This window comes from Octopus sinensis, linkage group LG11 (assembly GCF_006345805.1).
Source record: "Octopus sinensis linkage group LG11, ASM634580v1, whole genome shotgun sequence".
Lineage (NCBI taxonomy): Eukaryota > Metazoa > Mollusca > Cephalopoda > Octopoda > Octopodidae > Octopus > Octopus sinensis.
Genome location: NC_043007.1, coordinates 18,618,994 through 18,633,080, shown reverse-complemented (window position 1 = coordinate 18,633,080; position 14,087 = coordinate 18,618,994). Strand labels below are relative to the sequence as shown.

The window sequence follows — 14,087 nt, the reverse complement described above, 5'->3', positions numbered from 1 at the left end:
ATCGCTTGACAACTGATGCTGGTATGTTTACGGCCCCATAAGTTAGTGGTTCAGCAAAAGAGGCCGATAGAATAAGTACTAGGCTTACAAAGAATAAGGCCCAGGGTTGATTTGCTCAACTAAAGGTGGTGCTTCAGCATGGCCACAGCCAAATGACTGAAACCAAAGAATATAAGCAGTGAGTTGACAGAATTATTAGCACATTCAACAAAACGCCTATCAGCTGTTCTTGACTCATGACATTCTTAGCTCAATTCCCTCCGAGGTCGATTTTGCAAGTCGAAATAAGTACCAATTGGGTACTGGCTCAACGTAACTCCCCTCTGCTGTCAAAATTTCAAGTGTTGTGCCTTTATTAGAGCAGGGCACCCTAAAACCAGATGGTGAAGAAACTATTACTACTACTACTGATGACAATAATAACAACAAGGATTAAAGAAGACACATCCTTAGATATAAGGGTAAGTTGAAACAACTACTAAAATCCCTACAGCTTAGCTTAACACCTTGGGAGAACTTATTGCCTTGATCAATCTGAGTGGTTTAAAATGTGTCATGATGCATTTAAACAATTTGAGTTGAAGAAAGAGAACAATGCGAGAATTATATCCTGCAATTAACAGACATATCTGTCCAATCCCAGGCAAAATCAAAATCATCATTGTCCTCATTATGACTTCATATCAAAATCCATACCTGGACCCAAACTACATTCATGCATCCATCACAAATAGATGCAGCTTTTGTTTATTTTTTATTTTTATTTTATAAATCTTTTCCTTCAAATACTCTCATGCCGAAATCAACAGAAGTGACTTTCATCATCATCGTCATTATTATTATTATTATTAAGGTGGTGAGCTAGCAGAATCATTGGCACACTGGACGAAATGCTTATCGGTATTTCACCTGTCACTACGTTCTGAGTTCAAATTCCTTCGAGGTCGACTTTGCCTTTTATCCTTTCAGGGGTCAATAAATTAATTACCAGTGAAACACTGGGATCAATGTAATTGACTTGTCCCCACCCACAAAATTTCAGGCCTTTTGCCTTTAGTAGAAAGGATTGTTATTATTGAGTGAGAGCAGTGCATGCCATCAAAGTGACACTGGGGTAAAATATACAAAGCCCAGTATACCCATCATAACTACCCGTCTGATAAGGGTACACTAGGAACATACATCACAACCATATGTGCGCGACATGGTGATCTCATATCAAGATAAACGGCGCATGATCTTGCAGGTGGGGCCCATTTAGAATTTCCTTCTGGTTGAGTAACCCATCCCGCTCAAAAGGTACCTGAATAAGGGTTGCTTAAGGATGTTGAACAAAACACCCACGTTTCCCAAAGGTGAATTATCCAAACCTCAAAGAATCCCTCTCAACACATGGCTATGATGCTCCCCCACTACTTCTGCTCGTGATCAGAGATGCACCTATCATCAGCCGCTAAGGGACATGCTCAACTGGTTACGGTCAAACAACTGACAAGCAAATCTGTGGTATTGAGCAGAATATTTGCTGTAGGCCATCTTTATTATTATTATTGTCATCAGTAGTAGTAGTAGTAGTAATAGTTTCTTCACCATATGGTTTTAGGGTGCCCTGCTGCTCTTTTCCCTTCAGACTGCCACTTCAGTGCCACCAAGTCACTTTTGCATTCTTGTCTGAGAACATGTCCGATCCAGTTCCAGCATCTGTGTTTTATTTCATCATTTAGCCTGTCGATGCCTGTTGTCATCTCAATTGTGTTATTTCTTTGCAGCCATTTGAATAAGAAGTAAAAAGCTGAAAATTAATTCTAGCTTCACTTCCAAATAATTTGGGAATTTTAAACACTAGAGAGAATGATATGGACATACTATCTGCTGGAAATAGCAGCCAAATCTTTAATACTATACTGTCTTTAAAAATTAAATAAAAAAGAAAAGAATAAACCATTATAGTTAGCATTTGTTGACATAAAGGCCTTTCATAGGTTTCATGCTCTGTAATGGAACTAACGAATGTCATGTAGGTAGTGCACGAGGTTGTCATGGCTACACTTCCGCTTGTCTGACCGACCGTTAAGTTGAATCTGTCCACTTTCAAGGTAATCAAAAGAATAATTTCGTATTTCCTTGTTCGTGACACTTATAGAAACAAGGAGTTGTGGTATTCATCCATCTCCCAAGTGCATTAGTTATCACCGACTTATTTGTTATATTGTTTATTGACTTCACTTTTGGTGTGTTTACATCACGTTAAGCCATTCAACAACTTTCACCTAGATTATCCGGCACCAATAGACATTTCGGCAAGTATACGATTACTTAAAATAATTACAAACTTTATTTAAAATCATTTTAAAGGTGGAAGAGTGAAGTGAAAAATAGATTTGAGAAGATCGGAAGAAGAAAATGTACCTGATTTTGTAGGGGGGGGGGTTGTCTCTGTGAAACATTCTAAAGCTTATAGTATACGTGATGGATTAACGGAGAATCTTGCCTCCCAGAATATAGAAACATTTCTCATGGCACCAGTAGACAAAATGGAAAAGGTTTTGTCCCGGAGGATAGCGAGGGAGATGCGTTGGAATAGCCACTCTGACTCCACGGGGCTCGCACTTGCAGACAGTAACCCTGCGTCCACATACTCCCTCCACAACACTGATATCAAGAAATCCTCTTGCGAGCGTGACCTAGGCATCACTGTCAGCAGTGATTTGCGTTGGACAAAGCATATCTCTAAAATTGTCAAGAAGGCCGAGGGTGTCTTGGCATCACTCAGCAAGACTTTTGTTAGCCGCTCTCCAGCCATCTATTTAAAACTGTATACAGCTATGGTACGACCACACTTGGAATTCGCATCATCAGTTTGGAACCCCTATCTTGCTCAGAACATTGACCTCCTGGAATCTGTCCAGAGACGTACAACCAAACGCATACCATCCATCAGACACCTACCATATTCTGAGCGCCTTGTTTCCCTGGGCATGGATTCACTGAAGCTCCGGCGTCTGGCGACGGACTTGGTAAACACCCACAAAATTATCAACCACCTCACCAACAACAACACTGAACACCTTTTTGATCTCCATGTGTCTAACACACGTGGACATGGCTACAAAGTCAGAAAACAATACAGCTCCCATGACTTTCGGAAACATTTTTTCACGCTCAGAGTTGCTGAAGCATGGAATAAACTGCCTGCGTCAGTTGTTGACTGCCATGCACTGCATCCTTTAAGACCCTCATGCTTTCCGAAACACGCCGAAACTACACCTGATTATATATGCACTTTAGATGAGTTGTAGTGCACCTGAGCACTGTACACAATTATTATTATTATAATCTCCGCCCCGATATCGGTAATCAGGGATATGGTCCGGGGGCCAAGTGTGCTGGAGGTCTGCATTGTTACAAGTTCGACCATAAACCTGTCGGAAAGTTTGACTGTTTTTCTCAGCCTGACGAGCAGCGGAGCCTGGGTTGGTAGCTGACAACACTAAGCTGCCGCTGGAGGTGCCACAGCATGTGTCATCTGGCATCCCAGATGAAGGGCCTTCCGTCACTGTGAGAGACAAGATTCTCCGCTAATCCACCATGCACACTATAAGCCTATGGTCTCACAGAGATACATTCTGAGTATAGAAATATACACATATTCTTCTTCCTATCTTTTCATTGTTTTTAAAATCAAATCAGTTTTTTTACTTCACCCTTCCTCCTCTGTCTTTTAAGGTTACGCAGGGTGGAAATCAAATCTTTGAGGCGCTTGTCCAGATTCGTAAAGCATCTAATTGTTTCGTTTTTCACTTAAACAATTTCATTTTTATAATTTCGCTCTATCTCTCATACGAAATGTTTAAAAGTTAAAACATTGACTCTTTTTCGTTTTCCTTATAAATGTTTAAAATGTCTTTTTCTACTTTATATATTTTGATTTTTCTTTTAAACGTTTAAAAGTCATTTCAAAGCTCTATATATCTTATAAATAGCACCTTAAAATTCCCAAAGAAGTATCTTCTCAAAGTGTTGTTAGTATGATTTAACCCCAGGTAGGTAAAGTTCTAGATAGCAAGAGAACAGACAAAATTCTACTTCCTTCGGGAAAATGGCTTTGCTCAATATGTAGGAAAGTTGTAGGCAGAAATTTTCTGCAGTGAACTCAGTGCAAGCCATGATCCATTCTTGAATTAATTCATTTTGGATATATTCTTGCATGGCTCTTCTCTTCCTGGCCATTTGTGTTGTAGCCAATGTTCTTCCCTCTTTGTAGCAGCCCACATTTCACCTGCTATAAGAGAACGGGTGCGACAGTACCATTGAAGTCGGACAGTACAAATACTTACAAAATTCTATTTTATTTTATTTTATCATTTCTCTCTAGATAATATTACAATGGCTGATCCCAATTCAGGTAATATTGAGCAAGAAGAGGAGACAAACGTAGGCGAAGATGAGAATGCAGACCAAAGTGAAAGTAACATTCAGCAAGATGATGGCGAAGGCAGTCAGGAAGGGGATGAAGAAGGTGAAGGTAACATTCAGGGCTTAGTGACTTTTGGTAATGATTGGAACTTGCCTTATCTTAACTGCTACATCATATTTTCGCATAATATAATTCCTTATGTATTTAGAGCTAAGCCTGCTAATCCTGCCTTCGTCTCAGTGATAATCATGGTCTGTATGTTTATCCAGTTCTGATAGCAATAAGGTATTGGCATGGCAGCATGGTAAGATGTTTGGTCCCACTGTGTAGCACTTCAGACAATCATCACCATCATCATCATCATCATTTAAGGTCCGCTTTCCATGCTGGCATGGGCTGGACAGTTTGACCGGGGTCTGGGAAGCCAGGAAGCTGCACCAGGCTCCAGTCTGATCTGGCAGTGTTTCTACAGCTGGATGCCCTTCCTAACGCCAACCACTCCGTGAGTGTAGTGGGTGCTTTTTACATGCCACTGGCACAAGGGCATGATGATGTGTCATGATGAATCTCCCTGAGAACTACATTAAGGGTAAGCATGCCTGCAAACTGCTCAGTCACCTGCAGATTAATTTCTTGGTCAGGTTCTTCCATTGATCAACTCAACTGGGACACTCGTCGTCACAACTGACAGAGTACCCAGCAGCAATGAGTGTGAAATAACCAATATCACAACACTCCCCCTGAAAGGGACACCCATACATTTCAGGGTTCAAGACCAGCCATTTTGAAGCAGGTCAGAGCTAAGTTAGTTTTACCAATCCCCTGTAATTTACTGATACTTGACTCTAAAGGGATTAAAGGCAAAGTTGACCTCAGCAGGATTTGAACTCAGAATGTAAAGAGCTAGAAGACATGCCACTAAGCATTTTATCTCATGTGCTAATGATTCCACATCTTATTCTGCTACTGTATATTTAACTACTTTTTTTTGTTTTAATTTGTACAAGGTCAGCTGACCTATGCTCTCCATTCTCCCAGTCAGCAGTCTTCCTCTTAGATTTCACGTTTCATGTAAAAACAACTTCATATATAGCTAGGTTAGTTTTTATTATTATTATTATTATTATTATTTTCTATCTAATTTGTCTATTTCATATTTTGACCAATTCATTAAATTCATTATTCTAGTGCTATGTAATTGCATGGCAGCAATTGCCCCTATTTCTACTATTACTACCACCACCACCACTACTACTACCACCAATAAATACTAAAGGCACAAGGCCTGAAATCTTGGGGTGGGGGTCTAGTCAACCCCAGTGCGTAACTGGTACTTATTTCACTGATCCCAAAAGGATGAAAGACAAAGTTGACCTCAGCAGAATTTGAACTCAGAACATAAAGACAGACAAAATATTAACAAGCAGGAGTGACTGTGTGGTAAGTAGCTTGATTGCAAACCACATGGTTCTGGGTTCAGTCCCACTGAGTGGCACCTTGGGCAAGTGTCTTCTGCTATAGCCTCGGGCCGACCAAAGCCTTGTGAGTGGATTTGGTAGATGGAAACTGAACGAAGCCCATCATATATATGTGTATGTATATATATGTGTGTGTGTGTGTGTGTGTTTGTATGTCTGTGTTTGTCACCACCAACATCGCTTGACAACTGATGCTAGTGTGTTTACGTCCCCGTCACTTAGCAGTTTGGCAAAAGAGGCCAATAGAATAAGTACTAGGCTTACAAAGAATAAGTGTTTGGGTCGATTTCCTCGACTAAAGGCGGTGCTCCAGCATGGCCGCAGTCAGATGACTGAAACAAGTAAAAGAGTAAGCATTTTGCCTGGTGTGCTAACAGTTCTGCTAGCTCACTGCCTTAGTAGTAATGATAATAATAATAATACTATTACTTCTACATGTTTATATTTTCTCTTATTACTAATACTGAAAAGAATGTTTTTCCATTTTTATTTTTTTCAAATGTTATTCCTTTTAATTAATGTTAAAGTTTGTATTATAATAGACATACTGTTCTGGACTTTTGTTTGCAGAGGATGTACCTGAATTAGCTCAGGATGAAGATGTTGAGTTGCCTGATGATGCATTAACTGATGAGGCTGATCAGTTAGCAAAATCTGAAACTGATGTGATGAGTGAAACTGGATCTGCTTTGACACAAGGGTCTGAGATATCAGAGGAAGAAGTAGAAGGAGCGGTTGTAAGTGAAGAAGATCAAAATCTTTTACAAACTCCTGTGAGCGTTGACGAAACTGAGGTTTGTACTTCTCAGGAAGAAGTTGAAGCAACTTCAGCAACAGAATTAGAGCCATTGAAGGAAGAGGAAGCGGAAGAGGAAGGTATGGACTTTATTAGAACAGTGCTTACTTTTTCATTAAGTAAATATCTACTCTGATATTGTTGTGTGGTTAAGATGTTTGCTTTGCAACCCTGTAGTTCAGTCCCACTGTGTGGCACCTTGGGCAAGTATCTTCAGCTATAGCCTTGAGCTCACCAAAGCTTTGTGAGTACATTTGTGAGTGTAGGCGCGATGGCCCAGTGGTTAGGGCAGCGGACTCGCAGTCATAGGATCGCGGTTTCGATTCCCAGACCGGGCGTTGTGAGCGAAAACACCTAAAAGCTCCACGAGGCTCCGGCAGGGGATGGTGGTGATCCCTGCTGTACTCTTTCACCACAACTTTCTCTCACTCTTACTTCCTGTTTCTGTTGTACCTGTATTTCAAAGGGCCGGCCTTGTCACTCTCTGTGTCATGCTGAATATCCCCGAGAACTACGTTAAGGGTGCACGTGTGTCTGTGGAGTGCTCAGCCACTTACACGTTAATTTTCACGAGCAGGCTGTTCCGTTGATTCGGATCAACCGGAACCCTCATCGTCGTAACCGACGGAGTGCTTCCAATTCCACATTTGTGAGACAGAAACTGAAAGAAGCCCATCATATGTATGTGTGTTTGTGTTTGTGTGTGTTTATATCTACTATGAGGTGGTATTAAAACGTTCCCAGACTACTCATGTTTAATAAAAAATAGACTTATTTAAAAATAATACAATAATACAATAATAATGGAATTATTGTATACAGTGCTCAGGTGCACCACAACTTATCAGAAACTGCGTATAAAGTATATGCAGTAATGTACAAATGTCTGGAAAGCGAACAGTGTATGAGTCAGATACATGCTTGTGTGTGTATGGAGGGGAGAAAATCAGGTGTAGTGTTGGCGAATCTCAGGAAGCATGGAAGTTTTGAAGGATGCAGTGCTTCGACAACTAACAACTGATGCCGGCAGTCTGTTCCATGCTTCAGCAACTCTTAGCATGAAAAAAATGTTTCTAAAAGTCATGGGAGCTGTGCTGTTTTCTGACTTTGTAAACATGTCCACGGGTGTTAGACGGGTGGAATTTGAAAAGGTGCTCAGAGTTATAGTTAGTAAGATGGCTAATATTTTGTAAGACATAACAAAAATTCTCTGAGATTCTTTAGATGAATAGATACACATACTAGGGTGTATGTATTGACAGCTCAACCAACATACCAACTCAACCAACATACCAACTCAACCAACATACCAACTCAACCAACATACCAACTCAACCAACATACCAACTCAACTACATATCAACACCAGGAACTCTCTTAACTCAAAGTCTTGTCACCTTGTTAGTGACCAGCTTGAACTCTCTTAAAAAGAACTTAAATTAAACTGAAAAAAAAATCGTACACACATATTTGTTTGCTTTATGTCGTTGGCACAGGAGTGGCTGTGTGGTAAGTAGCTTGCTTCCCAACCACATGGTTCTGGGTTCAGTCCCACTGCGTAGCACCTTGGGCAAGTGTCTTCTACAATAGCCTTGGGCCGACCAAAGCCTTGTGAGTGGATTTGGTAGACGGAAACTGAAAGAAGCCCGTCGTATATATGTATATGTATATATGTGTGTCTGTGTTTGTCCCCCACCTCCAACATCACTTGACAACCAGTGGTAGTGTGTTTACGTTCCTGTAACTTAGCAGTTCGGTAAAAAAGCCGATAGAATAAGTACTAGGCTTACAAAGAATAAGTCCTGGGGTTGATTTGCTCGACTAAAGGCAGTGCTCCAGCATGGCCACAATCAAGTGACTGAAACAACTAAAAGAATGTGTGTGTGTGTGTGTTTGTGTTTGTCCCCTCCACCATTGCTTGACAACCAATGCTGGTATGTTTACGTCCCCGTCACTTAGTGGTTCCGCAAAAGAGTCCAATAAAATAAGTAGTAGGCTTACAAAGAATAAGTGAATTTGTTCTACTAAAGGTGGCCACAGTCAAATGACTGAAACAAATAAAAGAATAATGATTTCAAATTTTGCCATAAGGTTAGCCATTTTGGGGGAGAGGATTAGTCGATTATATCGACCCCAGTGTTTTGCTGGTACTTAATTTATCAACACTGAAAGGATAAGTCAACCTCAATGGAATTTGAACTCAGAACATGAAGACAGACAAAATACCTATTTCTTTACTACCCACAAGGGGCTAAACACAGAGAGGACAAACAAGGACAGACAAATGGATTAAGTCGATTATACCGACCCCAGTCTGTAACTGGTACTTATTTCATTAACCAAAAAAGGATGAAAGGCAAAGTCGACTTTGGCGGAATTTGAACTCAGAACGTAGTGGCAGACAAAATACCACAAAGCATTTCACCCAGCATGCTAATGATTCTGCCAGCTCACCACCTTAGTATTATGTCTTTATAATAAAAACAATTTTACAATAAACAGTAAAATTACACACACACATATACACACTATGGGCTTTTCCCAGTTTCCATCTACCAGATCAACTCACAAAGCTTTGGGATGCCCTGGGGCTATAGTAGAAGAGATTTGCCCAAGATGCCACACAGTGGAACTGAACCCAAAACCATATGGTTTAGGAACAAAGCATCTTAACCACACAGCCATACCTGTGTCTGTATATATGTGTGTGTGTGTGTGTGTAAATCATTTGTTGTAAGGTATGAACTGAAGAAATGAAGGTATGTAAAAGTTATTCTTCAATTGTTTTCTTTTCAATCTTTCTTCTTTCTTCTTCTTTAGAAGCAGGTGATGAAGCAGGTGATGAAGCCGTTGATGAAGCAGGTGATGAAGATGCTGAATGTTCTAGCTCAGGTGTGTTTCTGAGGAAGTTAATTACTTGACTACTCGTGATAATGGACAGAACTGTCAGTGCTGCGAAGATGGATGCATGGGTGCATGTGCTTGTGTGTGTGTATGCAAACACATGCATATGTGTATATTTATGTATACACACATAGTGGAGGCGCAATGGCCCAGTGGTTAGGGCAGCAGACTTGCAGTCGTAGGATCGTGGTTTCAATTCTCAGGACGGGCATTGTGAATGTTTATTGAGCGAAAACAACCTAAAGCTCTATGAGGCTCTGGCAGGGGATGGTGGCAAACCCTGCTGTACTCTTTCACCATGACCTTCTCTCACTCTTTCTCCCTGTTTCTGTTGTACCTGTATTTCAAAGGGCCAGCTTTGTCACATACTGTGTCACGCTGAATCTCCCTGAGAACTACGTTAAGGGTACAGGTGTCTGTGGAGTGCTCATCCACTTGCACGTTTATTTCCCGAGCAGGCTGTTCTGTTGATCTGATCAACTGGAACCCTCGTCATCATAACAGACGGAGTTCCACAATACACGCATACATAATTACATACATACACACACACACACACACACACACACATATCTATGTATATTAATTGAAGTGTACAGTATTATATATTCATTGTGGCTGATTTTAAGAGTCGGTTTCACACTGGATACTAAACCGGATGTTAGATAATCGCATGGTTAAGCAATACTGCATGTTCATCAGAGCTGGCAGATATGGAGAAAATATATTGTGACTGCTCTCTGTTATTGGAGCTGAAAAAACACATCCATTTTGTGGATATTGTGAAAAAAGCAAAACAAACTGAGCAAGCGTTATATTAAGATATTGAGTTATGTCCCTTGACCCCAAAGGTCTCTGAGATGCTGTAAGTCTGCAAGAGTTCTTTGTGTGCAGGGGCTAGGGTTAGTATTCATATAGAGTTGGAATGGTTAATAAAATGTGTGCTAAAATCTTGTCTTTATTATGTACAATTGTCGATACAGTTGTCTGGCTCATCCCAAAAGATCGTGCAATTGTTACCACTTTTTCACTTTTGCATGACGTTTTATCGTAGCCAGTTTATCTTCCGGTATTATAAGCATGATGCTTAGTACTTTCAATATGAATTTTCTTGGGAGCCATGAGAGCAAAAAAATAAAGTCACAAATGAATGAGAATAAGAAATTAGCTGATAAACAGACGTAAACAAATCTGAATTCAAAACAACTGCGGGAATCAGGAGAGGCAACGATGTCTAAGAGTGGATATTGGAACTACAGTGCAATATCAGCCCTGAAAAACCGATAAATAAAACAACACAGCTGATTTCATTCACTAAGCTACACTACTTTATGGTGTGTATCTTAACATTTACTGTACATATTTTAATATGACTTTATAGGCTTTTATTCTTAATCGATGCTAGTGTCGCCTTGACTGGCGTCCGTGCTGGTGGCACATAAAAAGCAACAACCGATCATGGCCGTAGCCAGCCTCCTCTGGCCCCTGTGCCAGTGGCACGTAAAAAGTACCCACTACACTCTTGGAGTGGTTGGCATTAGGAAGGGCATCCAGCTGTAGAAACACTGCCAGTTCAGACTGGAGCCTGGTGCAGCCTCCTGGCTTCCCAGATCCCTGTTGAACCATCCAACCCGATGATGATGATGTACAGTAACATGATTTTATGTGTTTTTAACGGTTTTCTAGTGATTTTACGATTCCAGTATTTGTGGTGGACAGACGTAAAGTCGAGTGAAATAACTTGACTTGATTTTTATTTTTCCAAGGTTGTTATATTTTTTGATAACATAATAGGTTAGATAGGATGATGTCAATATTATGATCCTGAAATTAGCATTAGCTTATCTTACTCTTTCTTACAGAACCCTGGTTGAGAAATGCTGGTGTATACCCTTCTCTAGACATAACATGATGGTTGTAAATCACTGTCATCATCATCATCACCATCATCATCATAGAAGCAAGGTTGTTTGCTTCCAGTCTTCTTTGGAAAACATGTCTGGTCATGGGAAAATATTTTTTTGCATGAAAAGAATGGTGAGGGTTGGCAACAGGAAGAGCCTCCAGCTGTAGAATATCTGCCTCTACAAATTCCATCTGACCCATGCAAGCATGGAAATATAAACATCACTCATAAATTTTAGATATTTCTTGTTGGTTTTATTTTTTCTCTTCCCCTTTAATTCATTTTGCTGTTTTTCTCTTTCTTTTTTTCTTATCCAGAGGATCTTTAAACTTCTTTTAGCCAGAACAAAGCCTAATGTCCTTGAGATAAATAAAGAACGCCAATTGACAGCAGTAGCTACACAGTAAGATTTGTTTTTCTATTTTGTACTTCATTGTATGCCTGAAGGGGAAAGTTATTTCAAGGCTGGCTTGAAATAATACCACAAAATGCAGTATGTTTAAGAGACCAAAAAAGTAAGATGTAAAAGAGATATTTTCTTCAAACTTGGCCTGGAGGAAGGAAAGACTATTTGGTTTCTCAAGAAGTTTTTTATTTGCCTTAACTTCATTTAACAAAACCAAAAAATTTATTGAAATAAAGGCATGCTTAATTATTTTTTAATGAAAATAAAACACTGATTGCTCTTTATTCAGCTGATTTGATTCAGCACCGACCATTGGACGTGGGGGGGGGGGCATTTTGCTTGTATGTATTTATATATATATAGAGATATACATATATATATATTCTTTTCAGAGGTATTGTCCAGCTATTCAATGCTGTACAGGAACAACAGAAACTGAATGAGGAGAACGAAAATACCATAAACACAACTGAGTGGAAAAAACAGAAAATCTCTGAGAACACAGAGCAGATGTCATTCTTTCACCTGCTTCAAAACATGCCGAAAGTTAATTTGTCATCTCAACCAGACGACACAATTAAAGTAAGTAATTTAGTAACTTGGCTCTTAATTGACTACTTCCTCCTACTCATTCCACTGCTTACCTAGTCATATGATCTATTAGTTATCCCACCTCCTCCTCTAGTCATGTTATTTCATGTCTTTTCAAGTCATGTTATCCATTAGTTATGTCTTGTGTTCCTCAATTACCGTAAATCCTTGAGTATAATCCGCAATTTTTCCCCAAAATTTAAAGGTCAAAATCCCTAGTGCGTACTATATACGAGGTTAAAAATGAAAATTATTTTCTAAGCAATGTCCGAGTCTCTATTTGCTGTCCGGCAATGTTTATTCAGACGCATTTTGTGATGTCGGGCGCGAAAATATCTTAAGCTAAGCCTGAAAGCAATGAAGTCATAAAAGAATCATCCATAACTTACAATAAGCAACATTTATTAAATGTTATTGTTGTTATTATTGTTATTTCTTTATTTTCTGCAAACAAAATGCACAAAAAAGCTACACGTTTGCATTATGTTATATATACAATAATAATAAAGGACGTTGCTGTATACATTTTTACAAACCAAGGACGTTATATAGACCTCCTTGACTCAAGTTAGAGAAGGAGTGTGTATTATACACAAGGTTTAGGTTTTTCAGAGGTACAGCCCCCTAAAAATCCCCTACGTATTTTACTCAAGGGCGGACTATACTAGAAGATTTACCGTATATCTTCCATTGGTCATTTCTCTTCTCCCTTGTGTTACCCTTTAATTATGTCCTGTTAACCTAGTCATGTTATCATCCATTAGTTATGTCTTTTGTTCATGAGTATTGTCTTGTCCCCGACTTGTGTTATCCATTAGTTATGTTATCTGTTTGTGTGTGTGTGTATGTATGTATATATGTGTGTGTATGTTATTATTTTAAATAGATTGATTTGGCCCTATACAACATTAAGTTTTGTAGACTCACCTGAGCACAAGCTAAACTCTTGTGATGAGGCTATGGAACTTTATGTTGCTTGGAGCTGAATCAAACTATTTTACACCAACCACCGCTTTCATCATCATCATCATTGTTTAATGTCCGCTTTCCATGCTGGCATGGGTTGGACGGTTTGACTGGGGACTGGTGAACCAGATGGCTGCACCAGGCTCCAATCTGATCTGGCAGAGTTTCTACAGCTGGATGCTCTTCCTAATGCCAACCACTCCGAGAGTGTAGTGGGTGCTTTTACGTGCCACCAGCACAAGGGCCAGTCAGGCAGAAAAGGCAACGGCCACGCTCAAATGGTGTTTTTTATGTGCCACCTGCACAGAAGCCAGTCCAGTGGCACCGGCAACGCCCTCGCTCAAATGTTGTTTTTCACATACCACCGGCACAAGTACCAGTAAGGCGATGCTGATAAATGAGAATTAGGTCCTTAGACCCATGAGGCCTACAGGCAAATCAATACATTGGGCCCTATAGTAGTTATTTATTGACAGCAAGTCACAGCATACATAGATCAGAATTGGTCCCCTGAACCCATGAGACTCCCATGCAACTGCTCTGTCTGCTTATGCCTTAACACTTTGGCATTTAAACTGGCCTTATCCAACTAAAATATTTTACCTGCTTTATGCTCAAACTGG

At 39.9% G+C, this 14,087-nt stretch overlaps 1 protein-coding gene across 1 annotated transcript; it reads left to right on the top strand.

Moving 5' to 3' along the window:
• The first annotated feature begins 2,033 nt into the window (after positions 1-2,033).
• LOC115217259 (major centromere autoantigen B-like) lies at positions 2,034-12,438 on the top strand. The gene is made up of 6 exons (XM_036507167.1): positions 2,034-2,096; positions 4,376-4,525; positions 6,466-6,771; positions 9,512-9,583; positions 11,819-11,904; positions 12,300-12,438. Exons 2-5 carry the CDS (start codon positions 4,387-4,389, stop codon positions 11,827-11,829), a joined length of 528 nt encoding a protein of 175 aa, XP_036363060.1. The 5' UTR covers positions 2,034-2,096; positions 4,376-4,386; the 3' UTR covers positions 11,830-11,904; positions 12,300-12,438.
• The last annotated feature ends 1,649 nt before the right edge of the window (positions 12,439-14,087 follow it).

Bases quoted from the DNA above. Each gene is read 5' to 3' on its own strand.
- LOC115217259 (XM_036507167.1), top strand. From the start codon at position 4,387: ATGGCTGATCCCAATTCAGGTAATATTGAGCAAGAAGAGGAGACAAAC. The intron at 4,526-6,465 runs GTAACATTCAGG...TTTTGTTTGCAG, and splicing joins AGGGGATGAAGAAGGTGAAG to AGGATGTACCTGAATTAGCT. The intron at 6,772-9,511 runs GTATGGACTTTA...CTTCTTCTTTAG, and splicing joins AGAGGAAGCGGAAGAGGAAG to AAGCAGGTGATGAAGCAGGT.